Here is a 21,334-nt window from a genome sequence, read left to right as displayed (position 1 = left end):
CAGATTCTCGATTGGATTCAGGTCTGGACTTTGACTTGGCCATTCTAACACCTGGATATGTTTATTTGTGAACCATTCCATTGTAGATTTTGCTTTATGTTTTGGATCACTGTATTGTTGGAAGACAAATCTCCGTCCCAGTCTCAGGTCTTTTGCAGACTCCATCAGGTTTTCTTCCAGAATGGTCCTGTATTTGGCTCCATCCATCTTCCCATCAATTTTAACCATCTTCCCTGTCCCTGCTGAAGAAAAGCCGGCCCAAACCATTATGCTGCCACCACCATGTTTGACAGTGGAGATGGTGTGTTCAGGGTGATGAGCTGTGTTGCTTTTACGCCAAACAAAGTTTTGCATTGTTGCCAAAAAGTTCGATTTTGGTTTCATCTGACCAGAGCACCTTCTTCCACATGTTTGGTGTGTCTCCCAGGTGGCTTGTGGCAAACTTTAAACGACACTTTTTATGGATATCTTTAAGAAATGGCTTTCTTCTTGCCGCTCTTCCATAAAGGCCAGATTTGTGCAGTATACGACTGATTGATACGACAGAGTCTCCCACCTCAGCTGTAGATCTCTGCAGTTCATCCAGAGTGATCATGGGCCTCTTGGCTGCATCTCTGATCAGTCTTCTCCTTGTATGAGCTGAAAGTTTAGAGGGACGGCCAGGTCTTCGTAGATTTGCAGTGGTCTGATACTCCTTCCATTTCAATATTATCACTTGCACAGTGCTCCTTGGGATGTTTAAAGCTTGGGAAATCTTTTTGTATCCAAATCCAGATTTAAACTTCTCCACAACAGTATCTCGGACCTGCCTGGTGTTTTCCTTGTTCTTCATGATGCTCTCTGCGCTTTAAACGAACCTCTGAGACTATCACAGTGCAGGTGCATTTATACGGAGACTCGATTACACACAGGTGGATTCTATTTATCATCATTAGTCATTTAGGTCAACATTGGATCATTCAGAGATCCTCACTGAACTTCTGGAGAGAGTTTGCTGCACTGAAAGTAAAGGGGCTGAATAATTTTGCACGCCCAATTTTTCAGTTTTTTATTTGTTAAAAAGTTTGAAATATCCAATAAATTTCGTTCCACTTCATGATTGTGTCCCACTTGTTGTTGATTCTTCAAAAAAAAATACAGTTTTATATCTTTATGTTTGAAGCCTGAAATGTGGCAAAAGGTCGCAAAGTTCAAGGGGGCCGAATACTTTCGCAAGGCACTGTATTTGCCCAAAATAGTCCAATACTTCAAATTCAAACTTGCACCGAACCCCAGTTATTTATTTCTGGCCTCAACACAACAAAAACCTACCTCTAACATTGTGAAATAATAATAAAAAAAAAATGATAGTTTAACATCTAAGTTTACATTTGGCAAAATCAACAAATTCCTGTTAAATGAATAAGCTTGCAATTAGTTAGCACGTTATTGACCTTGTGCAGACACTTTTAAGGCTCACTAAATTCTTGCCCGTTACACTGATAGAACAAGGACAAACTCTGTATTCAGCTGAAGTACAATTTACATTTACAAGGTCAGGCTGTGAATATACAGTATATTATGTAAAACCTGTATCTGCTGAGATCTGCCCAGCTCCTGAGCATACAAATGAGCCCTAAAAAACACAATTATTAGTTTTGGGTGTATAACTTAATGCAGTGTCCTGGGCAGATAAGAATGGAAATATACAAACCCTGGCATCATAAGCATAAAAGTAGCAAAGTCCTTTATGTTTTCCATTGAACATAATTACAGTAATTACTATATGCACAGCACCATCTAGTGGCTGAGGAGAGACGGTGGAGATGGGATGTAGGGTCTCAAAATAAAAAGTGCAAATGTTGCTGCGCCTATATCCTCTGTGCTATATGTATTAAACCATCAACATATAAACGTTATACCATGACTTGCATGAAATATCATTAAAGTGCTTTTGCATGTATAACTTCCTCCAAACAAAATTTTCAATGCACAACAAATAAAGTATAGTCCTTTAAGCTTGCTGTGGGTTGTTGCACTTTGCTCTGTATACCATGAATTTGATTTACTAAAGGCAGTATGCAGCTGCACTCATTTTCCCCAGAGCTTCATGAATGTGGCAAACCTTCACTATGTAAAGAATACCCAATTCCATTTAAGAAACGGTAAAATAAAAACTCATCCACTTATCTCTGGGGGAAACGAGTGCAACTGCACTCGTAAAGTACACAGTCTATTTATTTGCCATTAGTAAAGCAACCCACATACACGATATTGTCAAAAGTATTAGGACGCCTGCCTTTACACCCACATGAACTTTAATGGCATCCCAGTTTTAGCCCATAGGGCTCAATATTGAGTTGGCCCACCCTTTGCAGCTATAACAGCTTCAACTCTTCTGGGAAGGCTGTCCACAAGGTTTAGGAGTGTCTATGGGAATGTTTGACCATTCTTACAGAAGAGCATTTGTGAGGTCAGGCACTGATTTTGGATGAGAAGGCCTGGCTCACAGTCTCCGCTCTAATTCATCCCAAAGGTGTTCCATCGGGTTGAGGTCAGAACTCTGTGCACTGGGCCATTCTAACACATGAAGATGTTTTGATCTAAACCGTTGCATTGTAGCTCTGGCTGTATGTTTAGGGTTGTTGTCCTGCTGGAAGGTGAACCCCCACCCCAGTTTAAAGTTTTTAGCAGACTCTAATGCCTAGTACACACGTACGGGTTTCCCGGCTGACCTTTTACCGCCGGGAATCCCAAGGGGAAAACCGAGAACCTGGTTGGTTACTTTTTCCCCCTACACACGCCCCTGTTTCCCGACAGGAAAACTGCCATGAGAGCTTTTGGTCGGGAAGCCCGGCCGTGTGTATGCTCCACCGCAGTCTTTTCCCATAGAAAAACTGCCGGCTTAAAAACCGCCGGGACTTCCGGCGGGAAAAAAAAGAGAGCTGGTTCTCTTTTTTTCCCCGGCAGTTTTCCCTTTTGTCCTGTACGCCGCTCCGTAGCAGGAGATCTTATATGTCCCACACTGCGCTCCGTAGCTGGAGACCTTTTTGTCCCGCTTACCGCCCTGTAGTTCATATGGCGTCTTGTTTACCATAGCAACTGTTATGTATTTATTTGGGGGCACGTCTCCTCTTCCTTACATCCGCTGAAGAAGTCCCGCCCCTGGGACGCAACGTTCGGTAGGGAAGCACGTGACGTCACCCACTGCCATCGGACTGTGCTGATTGTTTGCTTTTTACTCCTGGCACTGGATATAGTGCTTTTTATGTGAGTGCATTTACAACATTATTAAATTTTACCATTGTTATTGCGGAGAAACACTATGTTCTGTCTTCTTTTTAACATTGGATTCCATGCCTGCCATTCATGCTGATTTATCCTGAGAGGTTCCTTTCCCCTGCTTGGATTATGCCGATATGTGCCTTGGATTCACCCATGTGGGAAAGCGTATTTTATTTTCAGTGAGGTAAGCGGCCATTGCTATTGTTGGTGGAGGTCTCCAGCTATCCCACGCTACATCACCTGCATGTTTTTGATTACCAGTCACTTATATAAGGATCACCTGGATGATTTATATTTGGACTATTATTGTAGCGCTGCACTACCTTTTTACAGTGTAAAATATTGGCATAATTTTGATAATAATCGGCCGATGCCGATTTATCAAAAATGGCCAAATATCAGCCGATATATCGTCTACCTCTAATCTGAACTCTGCCTAAAATAAGAGGAGGGTTTTCAACTTTCTAAAAAATGAAAAGAAAAAAAAAACACAATTCTAATGCTTAGCACATCCACAGGTTGTATCAGCCCCGCCCAGAACTGCACACTGCGGGTGAAATCTGGAACAACCTTACTCTATTATTTCTGAATATTGATTTTGCTGTGAATGCCATTACACTGCCATGGGTTACTTTAGCCCTCCAAGTAGTAACCACAAGTGTTAGTTTATTCCTCCTATAGTGTAAATAACACAAGGGAATGAAACAAGATGAGGCTGAAGGGACCCTCTCAATGGATCACGGTTAGCATAAAATAGAGAAAACTCTGAAATGTGTCGCATAGATATAGATATAGTACCTTCACCTTCTTTGCTTTCCAGGGGGACACTCCATGCAATCAGGTTTCTGGCAGTACGTCCTTCCTCTGCCACAATTTTCCGAACTTTGTCATGACTGTTAGATCTCTGAAATGAAGCCTGTAAAAAATAGATGTATTCGTTTTTGTTTTTTTTATGCAGTCTTAATACTGTGAATGCAAAAAGAGCTAAAAGAATATGTAAAACCAACATTTCATATTCCTGATATGTGTATGTTGTACCATGTGCTTGTATGAAAACGTATCCTGTTCTCTTTGTGTGAATTCCCTGCTCCCTCTGCTTTCCTATTAAAAACGGACTAGGTATAAGGGCTCATGTACAATGCATCTCAAAGAAGCGGCTCCTACAGGCTATCCAGAGCTCTGTGTTGCGGCCATAATTCGCACGTGCATGCGTGGGAGTGACATCATGGCCGTATGCCTAAAGCCCTCAAACCCAGGAGGAAGACCGGGTGAAAAAGGAAGCGCCTACAGCACGCAGCTGGAGGGCTTCATTTTTCAGGTAAGTCTGTCATAATGTGCTAGTTTGCAGTGCATACTAGTATAATATGACTTAAAGCGTAACTCCACTTTTGTTGAGAAAAAACATTCCTCTCTGGGTGATCAATGTACATTTCAAGGATTATAACAACCACTGTTGCAGATTTCTACCTTTTGTTATTCTGAATAAATCCCTGTGTGTTTGTCTGTGCCTCTGTACTAAGTAGGTCTAATGGGAGTGGTTTCATAAATAACTGTCAGATGTGCAGCTGCAGGGCACTAATGAGGAAATCTGCTGGGCCTGAATCCCTTTAGATGTTCTCCTATTGAAAATATCTCTCCAAAAATTTCATTTTTATTGCAAGGGATGACTGAAATCGGACTTGTATCTTAGGCAGACTTCTGGGAAAATTAGTGAGCCAATCACACAAGCAGGAAATTATGTTTCTGGGGAGTGGTCAGTACACATTGGGGTAGATTCAGGTAGAATGGCGCTTCTTTGTGCGGGCGTAACGTATCCTATTTACGTTACGCCTCCGCAACTTTTACAGGCAAGTGCCGTATTCTTAAAAGTTGCGACGGCGTAGCGTAAATAGCCCGGCGTAAGCCCGCCCAATTCAAATTCTGAAGAGGTGGGCGTGTGTTATGTTAATCAGGCTTGACCTGACGTGATTGACGTTTTTCCCGAACGGCGCATGCGCCGTCCGTGGAATTTCCCAGTGTGCATTGCTCCAAAGTATGCTGCAAGGACGTCATTGGATTCGACGTGAATGTAAATGACGTCCAGCCCCATTCACGGACGACTTACGCAAACGACGTAACATTTTCAAAATTCGACGCGGGAACGACGGCCATACTTAACATAGGATACGCCTCATATAGCAGGGGTAACTATACGCCGGGAAAAGCCTAACGTACACGGCGTAAATGTACTGCGTCGGCCGGGCGTACGTTCGTGAATTCGCGTATCTAGCTGATTTACATATTCTAGGCGTAAATCGGCGTACACGCCCCTAGAGGCCAGCGTAAATATGCAGTTAAGATCCGACGGCGTAAGAGACTTACGTCTGTCGGATCTTAGTCAAATCTAGGCGTATCTGATTCTATGAATCAGGCGCATAGATACGACCGGCTGGACTCAGAGATACGACGGCGTATCAGGAGATACGCCGTCGTATCTTCTATCTGAATCTACCCCATTCTGTGTACAGAACAACTCCAGGTAGCCATAGTGCATTGCATTCTCAGAAAATGACAGTGGCTGCAGATTTAAAAGGAAAGGGTAATTTTTAATAACATTAAACTACAATATGATTAGTGTTGCAATTACATGTGCTATATTATTTTTTCTTTATTTGCTATTTTTCCCCCCAAGAAAATGTAGTTACCCTTTAAACTGGGCCCAATTCTTTTTTTGCAGTTTACTACTGCTTCACACTGGCTTAGCAGAGTTCCTGGGAGTTGACAAATCTGTTTGGTGATTTGAACTTTTTCTATACAGTAAAACCTTGGTTTGAGAGTAATTTGGTTTGAGAGCGTTTTGCAAGACAAGCAACATTTTTTAATAAATTTTGACTTGATATACAAGCGATGTCTTGATATACAAGTGACGTCATGTCACAACTGGATATAAAAGAGAAGAGAGGCATCTCCAAGTGTAGCAATATGGTTACATTTAAAGGTACGACATTTAGCAACATATTGCTACACTTAGAGGCTCCACTCTTCTCTTTTATACTCTGTAGCTCCGGCTGGATTTTGCTTCTAATCCCCTTAGGGAGTCTTCCATTTGTGGATGGACATTTTATGGTTACACAACCTATAACATTGCTATAATATTTTTATATGGACTATAAACTGAAGGGCCTATGAATAAATGGTTGTGGAACGAATCATTTGAGTTTCCATTATTTCTTATGGGGAAGTTTGCTTTGATGTACAAGTGCTTTGGATTACAAGCATGCTTCTGGAACGAATTAGGCTCGTAATCCAAGGTTTTACTGTACACAAAACTTACAGAACAAACCCAAATTTTAAAAACTGTTGGGACAGTGTATAAAATTTACACAAAAACAGAATGCAAGGATTTGCAAATCTCATCAACCCATATTTTCTTCACAATAGAAAATAGAAAACCTATCAAATGTTTAAACTGAAAAAATGTGAAATTGATGGCAGCTACATGTCTCAAAAAAAGTTGGGACAGGGCAAAAGAAAGCTGGCAAAGTAAGTGGAACTAAAAAAGAAGAGCTAGAAGAACATTTTGAAATTAATAAGTTAACTGGCAACAGGTCACCAATGTGATTGGGTAAAAAGGGCATCTTAGAGTCACAGAGTTGTTTACAAAAGGCAAATCCACTTTGCACTACAAGTGCACTTGGAAGTGCAGTCGCTGTAAATCTGCAGGGAAGATCTGAAATGAGGGGAAGCTCTGCTGATTTTATAATCCAATCCATGTGCAAGCTAAAAAGCTGTTATTTATTTTCCTTGCATGTCCCCCTCAGATCTACAGCGACTGCACTTCCAAGTGCACTTGTAGTGCAAAGTGGATTTACTTTTAGTAAATAACCACTAGAGCAGTGGTTCTCAACCTTACTAGTGCCTTGACCCCTTGGTCACCGCCATTACTAGCATAAAATATATAAAATAAATATTCCAGTATATATACCAGTTTGTAGACACTATAACTTTCACACAAACCAATTAATATACACTTATTGGGATATTTTTACCAAACACATGTACCAGAATACATTTTGGCCTAAATTTATGAAGAAATCTTTTTTATATTTTTATTTTTTAAATTAGATATGTTTTATAGCAGAATGTAAAATATATTGGGGTTTTTCTTTTTTAGTTGTAGGTTTTTTCTTTTATAGCGCAAAACATAAATAAAAACCCAGTGGTGATCAAATACCACCAGAAGAAAGCTTTATTGCGTGAAATAAATGATATAAATTTAATTTGGGTACAGAGTTGCATGACTGCGCAATAACCAAGTGCTAAATAGCATAAAAAGGCCTGATCATGAAGGGGTAAAATCTTCCCGGAGCTAAGGTTTGGGTAGAGCTTGGATAACACTGTCACAAAGGGTTCCACAACAGTCTTAGCAGTGTTCAGTATGATCCCAATTAGCGGAATGAGGATCATGAAACTCTTCAAGCAATGATATTCCTTACAATGTGAACCCGATCCAACTGTGCCCACTCAGAAAACATCTACGCGATTAAAAAGAAGAATTCAGCATTAGGGATGAGCCGAACACCCCCCCCCCCCCCCCCGTTCGGTTCGCAGCAGAAACTTCGAACGGACCGACCGTTCAAGTGAATATTTAGAACCCCATTGACGTCTATGGGACTCGAACGTTCAAATTCAAAAGTGCTCATTTTAAAACCTAATATGCAAGTTATTGTCGTAAAACGTCTTTGAGAACCCGGGTCTTGCCCCAGGGAACACGTATCAATGGAAAAAAAGTTTTAAAAACGGTAGTTTTTTCTGGAGCAGTGATTTTAATGATGCTTAACCACTTAAGGACCGCCTCCTGCACATATACGTTGGCAGAATGGCACGGCTGGGCACAAGCACGTACCTGTACGTCCTCTAAGTGCCCAGCCGTGGGTCGCGGGCGGTCCGAAGCTCCGTAAGTGGTTAACCACTTAAGACCCAGACCAAAATGCAGCTAAAGGACCTTGCCCTTTTTTGCGATTCGGCACTGCGTCGCTTTAACTGACAATTGCGCGGTCGTGCGACGTGGCTCACAAACAAAATTGCCGTCCTTTTTTTACCACAAATAGAGCTTTCTTTTGGTGGTATTTGATCACCTCTGCGGTTTTTATTTTTTGCGCTATAAACAAAAATAGAGTGACAATTTTGAAAAAAAAATCAATATTTTTTACTTTTTGCTATAATAAATATCCCCCAAAAATATATAAAAAAAAAAATTCCTCAGTTTAGGCCGATACGTATTCTTCTACCTATTTTTGGTAAAAAAAAAAAAATCGCAATAAGCGTTTATCGGTTGGTTTGCGCAAAATTTATAGCGTTTACAAAATAGGGGATAGTTTTATTGCATTTTTATTAATTATTTTTTTTTTTACTACTAATGGCGGCGATCAGCGTTTTTTTTCGTGACTGCGACATTATGGCGGACACTTTGGACAATTTTGACACATTTTTGGGACCATTGTCATTTTCACAGCAAAAAATGCATTTAAAATGCATTGTTTATTGTGAAAATGACAATTGCAGTTTGGGAGTTAACCACAGGGGGCGCTGATGGGGTTATGTGTGACCTGAAGTGTGTTTACAACTGTAGGGGGTTGTGGCTGTAGGTGTGACGTCATCGATTGTGTCCCCCTATAAAAAGGATGACACGATCGATGCTGCCGCCACAGTGAAGAACAGGGAAGCCGTGTTTGCACACGGCTCTCCCCGTTCTTCAGCTCCGGGGACCGATCGCGGGACTCCAGCGGCGATCGGGTCCCCGGGTGTCTATAGTATGCCTGTGAAGTGGCACGTGTTTAGAACTGTCCCTGCACAAAATGAGATTACTATAAGAAAAAAGTAATTTAAAACTGCTTGCGGCTTTAATGTAATGTCTGGTCCCTGCAATATGGATGAAAATCATTGAGAAAAATAGCACAGACACAGACAGTACACACACCAAGTAGCTTTAGGTGTACACTGCAGCGGACACGGGCAGTACACACCACGTAGCTTTAGGTGCACACTCCAGAGGAGACGGGCAGTACACACACCACGTAGCTTTAGGTGCACACTGCAGAGGACACAGGCAGTACACACCACGTAGCTTTAGGTGCACACTGCAGAGGACACAGGCAGTACACACCATGTAGCTTTAGGTGCACACTGCAGAGGACACAGGCAGTACACCACGTGAGAAAACTGCAGCTAGCACAATCACCTGCCTGCCAGTAAATTAGGAAGAGCTGATCTAGCTAAACTATACAGTGTATAAATATATATACACAACACCTGGAATGCATATATATGCTCTACACACTGTAACTTTAACTGACTAGCCTGCCTGCTCTATCTACCTACTAAAAATGACTCTCTCTCTGTCTTCTCTCTTTTAACCACTGCAACACACTACACAAGGCCGACCTGCAGGCAGCCTTTTATAGTGTGGGGCGTGTACTAAACCCCCTGAGCCATAATTGGCCAAAGCCACCCTGGCTTTGGCCAATGTGGCTCTCCGTTTTTTGCAAGCTGTGATTGGCCAAGCATGCGGGTCATAGTGCATGCTTGGCCAATCATCAGCCAGCAATGCACTGCGATGCCGCAGTGAATTATGGGCCTTGAAACGCAACTCGAATTTGGCGCCAACGGCCAAAAACGTTCGTAATTCGACGAACGATCGAACATACAATGTTTGAGTCGAACATGAGTTTGACTCGAATACGAAGCTCATCCCTATTCAGCATCCAAAAACGGTCTAATTATTGCAGCAAACCATAGGCGCCAAAAGTCACGTTTTCGCAGTGCCTCCTCAAGACTGATTCCGTTTTTTTTTGTTTTTTTCATTTAACCAGTGAGTTAAATAAAAACAAAAAAACTGATCCCACTCTACCCCATCCACATTGAGTGTGTGAATGGTGATCACGTCTTCTGGGCTATTGTGTTATGACAGCAGGGAGATTTTCCCTCCTTCAGAATAACCCCAGATGATGTCTGTTTAAGACGAAACACGTCAGTTGCACAGTCCTGTCTATGCCATTGCATCTTGTTTTGCTGTCTACAAGGAATTTTACAACATGATTTTATATTTGCTGAAATGTGAGTGTTCTATATTATTTTAAAATAAAATTTCTGCCTTATAGTTTTACACTAAGTCGAGTTTTCTGTCTTCCCTTGGATCTATGTGTTAATGAAGTGATGGCGAGAGGATTCCACCTCTAAAACTGATGGTCCCGCATTGCAGTGCGCAACTTTGCTGCATCAATTACGGTGAAAGTTGATTATCCCCCAGTTGTTCAAAGTTGGTCTGGTGACGAGTGGAGTGGCGATTCTCTGCCAGGTGTTAAACACCACTGCCTGTATGGTATAAGCTAATTGGGTCCTCATGTTTGAGTAAGCCCCATCATGTCCTATTGGTGGTAGACCCTTGCACTGTGGTGACCCTTTATCTTCTGGGCTTATTCATCATTTATTGGATTACCATCTTGACCATCTAACTTACGCACCTTATTGGATTTGCTCACTATACTTTTATATTTTGGACTGCACTTTTTTAGCTCACATATTCGTGAGCATATGTCATAGTCACTTGTTCATGACCATAGACATCCACTACCTTTGTGTTTTACAATTCACATAAATGTCACTATTTTTTTTGTTTATGTGTGTTATTACACTGAATTTTAATATTTGTGAGCACGTAAAGTCACATTTTATTGCACATATATGAATTTTCTTATTTATGTGATTAGCACTGTTTTTTATTTTTTCCCTCCTTCAGAATACACTGATCAGCTGAGCTAGCAGGATTTATTTCACAGGCTGGTTGTACAGAAGTCGATCGGTAGATGTCCCCATATGTGGATCGAAATTCGACCGGTCCCAGCTGAACCGTCCAAATTTCAATCCATATATGGCCAGCCTTACAGTACTATCAGCATTGTCATTGTCAGGGCTGGGCTCAGCCCTTCCTTCTCTCAGCTGTCGGCTAATTGCCAGCTCCAATCTCTCCACAGTGACTCACCTGTTGATGCTCCTGCTCCTCAGTCCTGCCTACTTAAGCCGCCCAGCTCAGATGATCTCTGCCTTCACCTTGGTCAACATCACAGAGACTATCTCATGCATTGCTGTTCAAGACTTGCTTGGCTGACATTCCTTCTGGCTCCAGATCCTGCTTGCTGTTCTACTACATTTATCTCTGGCTCTCTGACATTTGGCTTGGCTGACTACCTGATCCGGTTCCCGAACTCTGGCTATGTTTTGACTACACTAACCCTGTTTATCTTTTTATTATTATTATTATTATTATTATTAAACAATTGTGATTTAACTGCACTTCTGTCTCGGTCTGATTCATGGTTTCTGACAGTCAAGTTGGATTTCTTTGGGAGAGCTCTGATTGCAGCATCTCTAAGACCCTACTAGACGCAATGGTGCTGTTCAGGTCAGGCCTCACGCACACACAATGTTTTGCCAACTCTTCTAGACTCATTTCCTCCTGGCAGCAGTGTTTTGGCAGAAAAAATGTTTGACACTTGTAGACAAATCAATCACTTGGACGTTAAAGTGATTCTAAACGCAGAAGTTTTTTTCTATCTTAATGCATTCTTTGCATTAAGATAAAAAAGCTTCTGTGTGCTGCAGAGCCCTACCTGAGCCCCATCTCGAACCAGCAATGTGCACGAGAGTCTCAGCTGTCCGGAAACCTCCCCTCTAATTGGCTATCAAAGTCAGTAAGCCAATGAGGAGAGAAAGGGTGTGGGGCTTCGGCTGACACACAGAGCAGCGGCTCAGCTTGGGTGCCCCATAGCAAGCTGCTTGCTATGGGGGCACTTGGCAGGAGGGAGAGGCCTGGATTGCCGGTGAGGGACCCAGGAAGAGGAGGTTCTGGGCTGCTCTGTGCAAAACCACTACACAGAGCAGGTACGTGTAACATGTACATGTTTGTTATTTTTATACAAAAAAATTTGACTTTAGTATCACTTTAATTAATTTCATTGGCCAAAATAATAATTTATTCCGGCAATTGAAATGAACGAACGCTCAAGCGATCAAAGCGTTTTTTTTCCTGCAAAATGCTGCTGCTACAGGAAGCCCTGGCTGGGCTCTGATGAAGAGGGGGCAGCCCTTGAAATGCATCGGCAATAATAGACCTGTGTTGCTTCTTCCCATGTAAGGAATTGAGTGCTGTGGATCAGACATCTCTGCTTTTGGAAATCATTGAAGAGCTTATATACACTTTTGTTTGTGAGTATTACATTTGTTCTGGTTTCATTATTAAATGGTTTACAAAGATAATACACTAGGCTTTCTGTGGTTATTTTCTAGTATTTGGCCGGCAGTGTAGGGCGATTATATCACCTCTCCACCACCTGTTTTAACCATAAAGCCTGTACAGCCGAGCGGCAACTGCAGACACGCACACAGTTGAGGGGGGGTTGTGGCATGGCCAAATTACCTCGAGCAGAACAGCCTGTCAAACATGACGGAGGAGGTCGTTTTTGCCAGGCAGTGATCACAGCATGTGCATACCTCCGCATCTCAAAGTGTTACTAAACCCACAACAGTAAAATCAGTCTGTATATGCAGTAAAGCATGCTTGTTATACTCACTGTGGAACCTAAGGGGTTAATCCTCCGCATTGTGTAAAAAGGCTGTTTGATTCTGTCTTCTCTGATCCTCCCCTTCTTTTACTGTCCACAATCCATCTGCTCATAGAAGAGCCTTGGAGGCACTCTGCACATGCTCTGTTTGGTGTGTATTGCTAGATATTTTTTTCTTTTTTTTGAGAGGGTGTATATGATAAGTACAGGGCCAATCAGCACTGTCTAGAGGGTCAGGGAACCTGCAGTCTCATAGGACAGTCAGAGGAGACTGTAAACTCCTCCTACAAGCTTTAACCCGACACTAATAGAAGTCACAAGACTGCTATATACTGCAGATGAAAAAAGGTATTTATACCCCTTAAAATGTTCCACATTTTGTAATTTTACAACCAGAAACGTAAATGTATTTTATTTGGATTTTATGTGATAGACCAACACAAAGTGGCACATAATTGTGAAGTGTAAAGAAAATGAAAAATGTTTTTCAATTTTTTTTTACAAATAAATATGTGAAAAGTGTGGTGTGCATTTGTATTCAGCCCCCTTTACTCTGATACCCCTAACTAAAATCTAGTGGAACCAATTGCTTTCAGAAGTCACATAATTAGTAAATAGAGTCCATCTGTGTGTAATTTAATCTTAGTATAAATACAGCTGTTCTATGAAGCCCTGAGACATTTGTTAGAGAACCTTAGTGAGCAAACAGCATCATGAAGGCCAAGGAACACACCACAGGTCAGGGATAAAGTTATGGAGAAGTTTAAAGCAGAGTTAGGTTATAAAAAAAATATTCCAATCTTTGAACATCTCACAAGGCACTATTCAATACATTGTCTGAAAATGGAAAGAGTATGGCATACCTGCAAACCTACCAAGATATGGCCGTCCACCTAAACCAGGGGTGCCCAACCTTTTGAAGAGCGAGGGCCACTTAAGCGACTTGGTAACCGGTCGCGGGCCACAATGAGCGGAGCGGGCAGATGACAGGCCCATGTCCAATCTGCATATGCAGAACAGACAGGGGCACAGCCCACTTTATCCTATTGTCCCTCCAATCCGATCTCCCCAGATGGAAGGGGACGGATCTCCCCCTTCTGTTTTTATTGTGGATCAAATTATTAGAGGTAGGTGTGTGTAAACGGCCACAAGTCTATTTACATCTGTGGCTCAATAAAGGTGAACGAAGGGTCCAATTGGTTCAGACTGATCGTGTCAAAGGGGCCTAAGGTTGCTTTCACACGAATGTGCTGCAGTTTACCCACACCGAGGGTGTAACGCAGTGCACCTGTGGCTTTCCTGTGGGTTAGCTGCACTTTGCCATAGACTTCTAATATATCCTGCAGGTGTGGTGCACTTTCTGAAGTGCACCAACCCACGGGTAATAAAATTATATGGCTCAGTGCAGGTAACCCGCAGGTGTTCTGCGCTGCAGCTGTGAATCAGTTTGCAAGCAGCCCAGTAACCACTGCAGAACAGATATGCCCATATACACACTGTGATTTTTAGTATTAAACGTACCTAACATTAATAACAGTGTTCCATTCAATTATCGCCAGCTGTTGCTGTCCCAGGCAGAGTTAATTTGGTATCACGTCACCTGTGACAGGAATTGGCGCTATACATGAAGCATCGGCTTATGCCAACCCGGTATTCCAGAGCAGGAGGTCGCGGGCCACTGGTTGGGCAACCCTGACCTAAACTGAGAGGCCAGGCAAGGAGAACATTAATCAGAGAAGTAGGCAAGAGGCCCATGGTAATTGGAGGGGCTGCAGAGATCCACAGCTCAGGTGGGAGGATCTATCCACAGGACAACTATTAGTCGCGCACTCCACAAATCTGACCTTTATGGAAGAGTGGCAAGAAGAAAGCCATTGTTGAAAGAAAATCATAAGAAGTCCCGTTTGCAGTTTGTGAGAAGCCATGTGGGGGACACAACTAACATGTGGAAGAAGGTGCTCTGGTCAGATGAGACCAAAATTGACCTAAAAGCAAAACGCTATGTGTGGCGGAAAACTAACACTGCACATCACCCTGAACACACCATCCTCATTGTGAAACATGGTGGTGGCAGCATCATGTTTTGGGGATGCTTTTCTTCAGCAGGTACAGGGAAGCTGGTCAGAGTTGATGGGAAGATGGATGGAGCCAAATTGCAGTCTTAGAAGAAAACTTGTTAGAGTCTGCAAAAGACTTGAGACTGGGGCGGAGGTTCACCTTCCAGCAGGAAAAAGACACTAACCATACAGCCAGAGCTACAATGGAATGGTTTAGATAAAAGCATATTCATGTGTTAGAATGGCCCAGTCAAAGTCCAGACCTAAATACAATTGAGAATCTGTGTTGCCACAGATTCTCAATTGGTCTTGCGACTTGAAAATTGCTGTTCACAGACTCTGGGGTAGATTCAGATAGAATTTACGCCGGCGTATCCATAGATACGCCGGGTAAATTCAAATCTGCGCCGGCGTATCTACTTTCTGTATTCAGAAAGCTAGATACGCCGACATTAGCCTAAGATACGACTGGCATAAGTCTCTTACGCCGTCGTATCAGAGTGCATTCTCACGCTGGCTGCTAGGTGGCGCTCCCGTAGTTTTCAGCGTAGAGTATGCAAATTACCTACTTACGCCGATTCACAAACGTACGTGCGCCCGGCGGTAGTTTTTTACGTCGTTTGCGTAAGTCGTTTTCGTCGTTACGTTGCTCCTGTTATTAGGAGGCGCAGCCAATGTTAAGTATGGACGTCGTTCCCGCGTCGAAATTTGAAAATTTTACATCATTTGCGTAAGTCGTCCGTGAATGGGGCTGGACGCCATTTACGTTCACGTCGAAACCAATGACGTCCTTGCGACGTCATTTAGCGCAATGCACGTCGGGAAATTTTAGGGACGGCGCACGCGCAGTTTGTTCGGCGTGGGAACGCGCCTAATTTAAATGATCCACGCCCCCTACCCGGATCATTTGAATTAGGCGGGCTTGCGCCGGGGGATTTACGCTACGCCACCGCAACTTTACAGGCAAGTGCTTTGTGAATCAAGCACTTGCCCGTAAAACTTGCGGCGGTGTAACGTAAATGTCATACGTTACGCCGATTCTACGTGAATCTGGGCCTTTCTCCGTCCAATCTGACAGAGCTTGAGATATTTTGCAAAGAAGAATGGGCAAAAATGTCACTCTCTAGATGTGCAAATCTGGTAGAGACATCCCCAAAAAGACTTGCAGCTGTAATTGCAGCGAAAGGTGGTTCTACAAAGTATTGACTCAGGGGGGCTGAATACAAATGCACGCCACACTTTTCACATATTTATTTGTAAAATATTTTGAAAACCATTTATCATTTTCCTTCCACTTCACAATTATGTGCTACTTTGTGTTGGTCTATCACATAAAATCCCAATAGAATACATTTACGTTTTTGGTTGTAACATGACACTAACATAACACTTTTTCAAGGCACTGTATTTGCTAAAAATAATTGCATTTCCATGTTCTCTGTGGGAGATCAGATATAGTGAATGCAGGGTCCTGGGTTTAGTAACACTTTAACTGCCTGTTTTTACTGCCCCTCCAAACCACAAGAGTAAACTAGGTCTTAGGGTCACCATACACATTACAACCTGACCGTACAATCAACATTACATTTACCAAAACTGTAGAATATGAAGATCTACCCAATCAGACAAGCCCCGGAACGACATTGCTGTTTGTAGGTCTAAATGAGATTGTGCAATCTGACTGACTGGTCTGGTTAGCTTTAGGTCGTAGTTGTGGTGCAGTCCCTTTGATTTGGATAGGGCATGGTAAAGCAAGTGGCACTGCCTACCAACCGTGACAAACTGTATAAAATGTGTTGCACCATGAAGAGACTGTGGTAATGTATACAAATATGTCCACCTGCCAGGGGGCAGTAAAAATATGGATCAACTGCCCGTTTTAACTACCCATCTGTCACCTGTGTAGACGAGGCCTTAAACCAGGGGTCTCCTAACTTTCTGAACAAAAGGCCAGTTTACTGTCCTTCAGACTTTAGGGGGGCCGGACTGTGACCAGTAAGAGTACAAAATCCCCCAATATCAGTGGAAATAGATAATGTCTCAGGCTTGGTGGTCAATGGGATTAATAAAAATTACATAAAGCTTGTGGTCAGTAGGGGTAAGATTATTGGTATCAGTGGGAGGAATAGTGCCCCATCATTGGTGTGAGTGGGAGGAATCATGCCCCATCAGTGCTAACAGAGGGAGGAATAGCATCCCATCATTGGTGTCAATGGGAAAAACTGTGTCCCATCACTGGTATCAATGGAAACAATAGTGTCCTATTGTAGGTGTCAGTGGAAGGAATTGTGACCCATTGATGGTTTCAGTGGGAGGAATAGTGTCCTATCATTGGTGTCAGTGGGAGGAATAGTGTCCTATCATTGGTGTCAGTGGGAGGAATAGTGTCCCATCATTGGTGTCAGTGGGAGGAATAGTGTCCCATCATTGGTATCAGTGGAAGGATTAGTGCCCCCTCATTGGTATCAGTGGAAGGATTAGTGCCCCATCATTGGTATCAGTGGAAGGAATAGTGCCCCATCATTGGTATCAGTGGAAGGAATAGTGCCCCGTCATTGGTATCAGTGGAAGGAATAGTGCCCCGTCATTGGTGTCAGTGGGAGGAATAGTGTCCTATCATTGGTGTCAGTGGGAGGAATAGTGTCCCATCATTGGTGTCAGTGGGAGGAATAGTGTCCCATCATTGGTATCAGTGGAAGGATTAGTGCCCCCTCATTGGTATCAGTGGAAGGATTAGTGCCCCATCATTGGTATCAGTGGAAGGAATAGTGCCCCATCATTGGTATCAGTGGAAGGAATAGTGCCCCGTCATTGGTATCAGTGGAAGGAATAGTGCCCCGTCATTGGTATCAGTGGAAGGAATAGTGTCCCATCATTGATATATGCCCCATCATTGGTATACGTGGGAGGAATAATGCCCAATCATTGGTATCAGTGGGAGGAATAGTGTCCCTTCATTGGGAGGAATAGTGCCCATCACTGGTATCAGTGGGAGGAATAGTGTCCCGTCATGGGTATCAGTGGGAGGAATAGTGTCCCTTCACTGGGAGGAATAGTGCCCATCATTGGTATCAGTTGGAGGGATAGTGCCCCATCATTGGTATCAATTGGAGGGATAGTGTCCCATCATTGATGTGAGTGGGAGGAATTGTGCCCATCATTGGTATCAGTTGGAGGAATAGTGCCCATCATTGGTATCAGTGGAAGGATTAGTGCCCCATCATTGGTATCAGTGGAAGGATTAGTGTACTATCATTGGTATGTGCCCTATCATTGGTATAAGTGGGAGGAATAATGCCCCATCACTGGTATCAGTGGGAGGATTAGTGTCCCTTCATTGGGAGGAATAGTGCCCATCATTGGTATCAGTGGGAGGAATAGTGCCCATCATTGGTATCAGTGGGAAGAATAGTTTAATAGTTTCAGGAAGCAAGGATCAGTGGTGTAGTGGGTAGCACTCTCACCTAGCAGTAAAAAGGGTCGCTGGTTCAAATTCCAACCACGACACTACCTGCCTGGAGTTTACAGGTTCTCCCTTTGCCTGTGTGGGTTTCCTCTGGGTACTCTGGTTTCCTCCCACCATCCAAAGACATGCACCAGCTAATTGGCTTCTGTCTAAAATTAGCCCTAGAATATGAATGTGAGTTTGTGACCTTGTATATGTAAAAGCGCTGTGTAAATTGATGGTACTATATAAGTATTAAATCATAATAATCTCCAGGGGTCAGTTGAGCCACATTCCTCAGTGTCACCTCCTCCCTACAGACAATAGAGGGGTGCTCCTTATATACAGTACATGTATTCCCTACAGACAATAGAGGGGTGCTCCTTATATAGAGTACATGTATTCCCTACAGACAATAGAGGGATGCTCCTTATATAGAGTACATGTATTCCCTACAGACAATAGAGGGGTGCTCCTTATAGAGAGTCCATGTATTCCCTACAGACAATAGAGGGGTGCTCCTTATATACAGTACATATAGAGAGTCCATGTATTCCCTACAGACAATAGAGGGGTACTCCTTATATACAGTACATAGAGAGTACATGTATTGCCTACAGACAATAGAGGGGTGCTCCTTATATACAGTACATGTATTCCCTACAGACAATAGAGGGGTGCTCCTTATATACAGTACATATAGAGAGTCCATGTATTCCCTACAGACAATAGAGGGGTGCTCCTTATAGAGAGTACATGTATTGCCTACAGACAATAGAGGGGTGCTCCTTATATAGAGTACATGTATTCCCTACAAACAATAGAGGGGTGCTCCTTATACCTTATATACAGTACATATAGAGAGTCCATGTATTCCCTACAGACAATAGAGGGGTGCTCCTTATAGAGAGTACATGTATTGCCTACAGACAATAGAGGGATGCTCCTTATATAGAGTACATGTATTCCCTACAGACAATAGAGGGGTGCTCCTTATATACAGTACATATAGAGAGTCCATGTATTCCCTACAGACAATAGAGGGGTGCTCCTTATATACAGTACATATAGAGAGTCCATGTATTGCTTACAGACAATTAGGGGTGCTCCTTATATACAGTACATAGAGAGTACATGTATTGCCTACAGACAATAGAGGGGTGCTCCTTATATACAGTACATAGAGAGTCCATGTATTGCCTACAGAAGAGGAGACAATGTCAGGAAGGAAGTCATGTGACAGCTCTGCACTCATATGGTCCCCATACTGCCACATACAGACTGAGCCCCCCTCCCCCACCATGACAGGCAGGTAAACACACATGACAGCGCTCAGCGCGCCCCCGACACCTCTGTGCACAGTGTCTATACACCACACTACACACCCGGGTCCCCTCTGACCGGCACTATACACATAGCCCTGCCCGGCCCTCCCTTACCATCCGGCCGCCGTAGCGTTCCCTCCTCTCCCCGGTGTCACCGGCAACTGACCGGAAAGGCGGGAAGCGCAGGCGCCGGACTCAGGGGGCGTTGTTTGCCTACCAAAGTCCCTCAATCTCGCAACGGAAGTGAGTCGCAATTGGTAGAATTTCAGGTTGTATCAGCAGCACGAGGCTTGTGTTAGCCAATCATATCACAGGGATCTTCAGATGGGTCTGGCCGGGGTGTTTGCAAGCCGTCGCTGCCATGGTAACTGGAGACGCTGCCTGGTAACCTCAGACAAGCGTCACTTGGGAACATGCTGGCTGTTTTCTTGTCGGACCAATGATCGGATTCTGTAGTGCTAAATGCAGAGAAAGACCATTGTGGAAATAATCATATAGAAAACCTGCCATGGGGGAAATACTTGCTTCATACTGCAGGCTTTCCGAACATTCTAGTTGCCTGGCTGTTGGGCAGGGAAGACGATCAGGATGACAGCCAAGCAGCTAACAGTTTTAGAAGGGGAGTTTATGTTTCCTTTAGTTTGTTCTCACACTTTTGCATTGCTGTAATTTTCTGAAACAGATTCTAAATGCAACCAATAAATATATGTATCTATAAGGACAAATATTGTGCTGTCTACACCCAAACTTGTAAGTGCAAATCACAAGATAAAGTGCAAAAACTGTACTCCAAAAATAGTTCTATTCCATCTACTCATAAAGTGCAAACAGTGCTTCGAACTAATAAATAGGATTGAACATATAATTCATGTGATTGACCACCTATCAGTCCATATTATCGTTACAGGGCTTTTTTTCAGCGGGAACGCAGTTTCGGTGTTCTGTCAAATACTGCAGATGGTCAGATAATGCAGCAGACGATCTGTGCATGCGCAGTACGTAACGTCACCCAGCTTATCTGCCGATCAGCTAACGTGACGTCAACACTGCACATGTGCAGAACGTTGAAGGCATTATCTGACAATCAGCAAAGCACGGAGACAGAATCTGATCGTCAGATAATGCCTCGCTCTCTCTGCGCATATTGACCTGATGCTCAGTATCAGATGGAAGCAGTGGTGGCCTGTCTATAGAGGGTGCACGGGCAGTCGGGCACCAACCCCTTATCCATTGTCCGGCTCCCTGAACTACATATCAGGGCACTAGGCTAGGGATTCCAATGCTGGGTGGGTGTTTTTTTGAAGCATGTGATTAGAGTGGCTATAATAAGGTTTACCCGTAGGTACTGTGAATATCTTCTAAACTTGCACAGTTTAGGACAGGGGTGTCAAACTCGATTTCATTGTGGGGCACATCAGCATTATAATTGCCCTCAAAAGGGCCGGTTGTATCTGTAAGATTAGATGTCCAGCGCATCCCCTCCCCTTACATTAGATGTCAAGAGCCACCCCACCATCAGAAGTTGAGTCCCCCGCCCTCCCTTACATCACAGTGCACCCCCCCCCTTCCTTATGCTGATGCTGGGAAGAAGATGGATGCATTGCTTGAAAGCAGAAAGTACAGGGTCTGGAGAAGGACCATAGG

General features: G+C 43.3%; 1 protein-coding gene across 4 annotated transcripts in view; it reads right to left on the bottom strand.

The window, feature by feature from the left end:
• The window catches only part of SCAPER (S-phase cyclin A associated protein in the ER), a 394,094-nt gene extending 374,212 nt beyond the window's left edge, over positions 1-19,882 (bottom strand). For 3 of the 4 annotated variants that reach the window (XM_040343114.1, XM_040343118.1, XM_040343116.1), the window contains exons 1-2: positions 19,805-19,882; positions 4,063-4,180 (exon numbers count right to left, since the gene is read on the bottom strand). In XM_040343114.1, the coding sequence (XP_040199048.1) occupies positions 4,063-4,180; positions 19,805-19,807 (121 nt within the window). In that variant the 5' untranslated portion in view covers positions 19,808-19,882. The remainder of the gene's footprint in view (positions 1-4,062; positions 4,181-19,804) is intronic. The other variant, XM_040343115.1, reaches the window with a different exon arrangement.
• Between the last annotated feature and the right edge of the window lie 1,452 nt (positions 19,883-21,334).

The sequence above is a fragment of the Rana temporaria genome, chromosome 3 (genome assembly GCF_905171775.1).
Source record: "Rana temporaria chromosome 3, aRanTem1.1, whole genome shotgun sequence".
NCBI lineage: Eukaryota > Metazoa > Chordata > Amphibia > Anura > Ranidae > Rana > Rana temporaria.
Note: the sequence above shows the minus strand (reverse complement) of the source record. Positions and strands in the feature narration are given on the sequence as shown.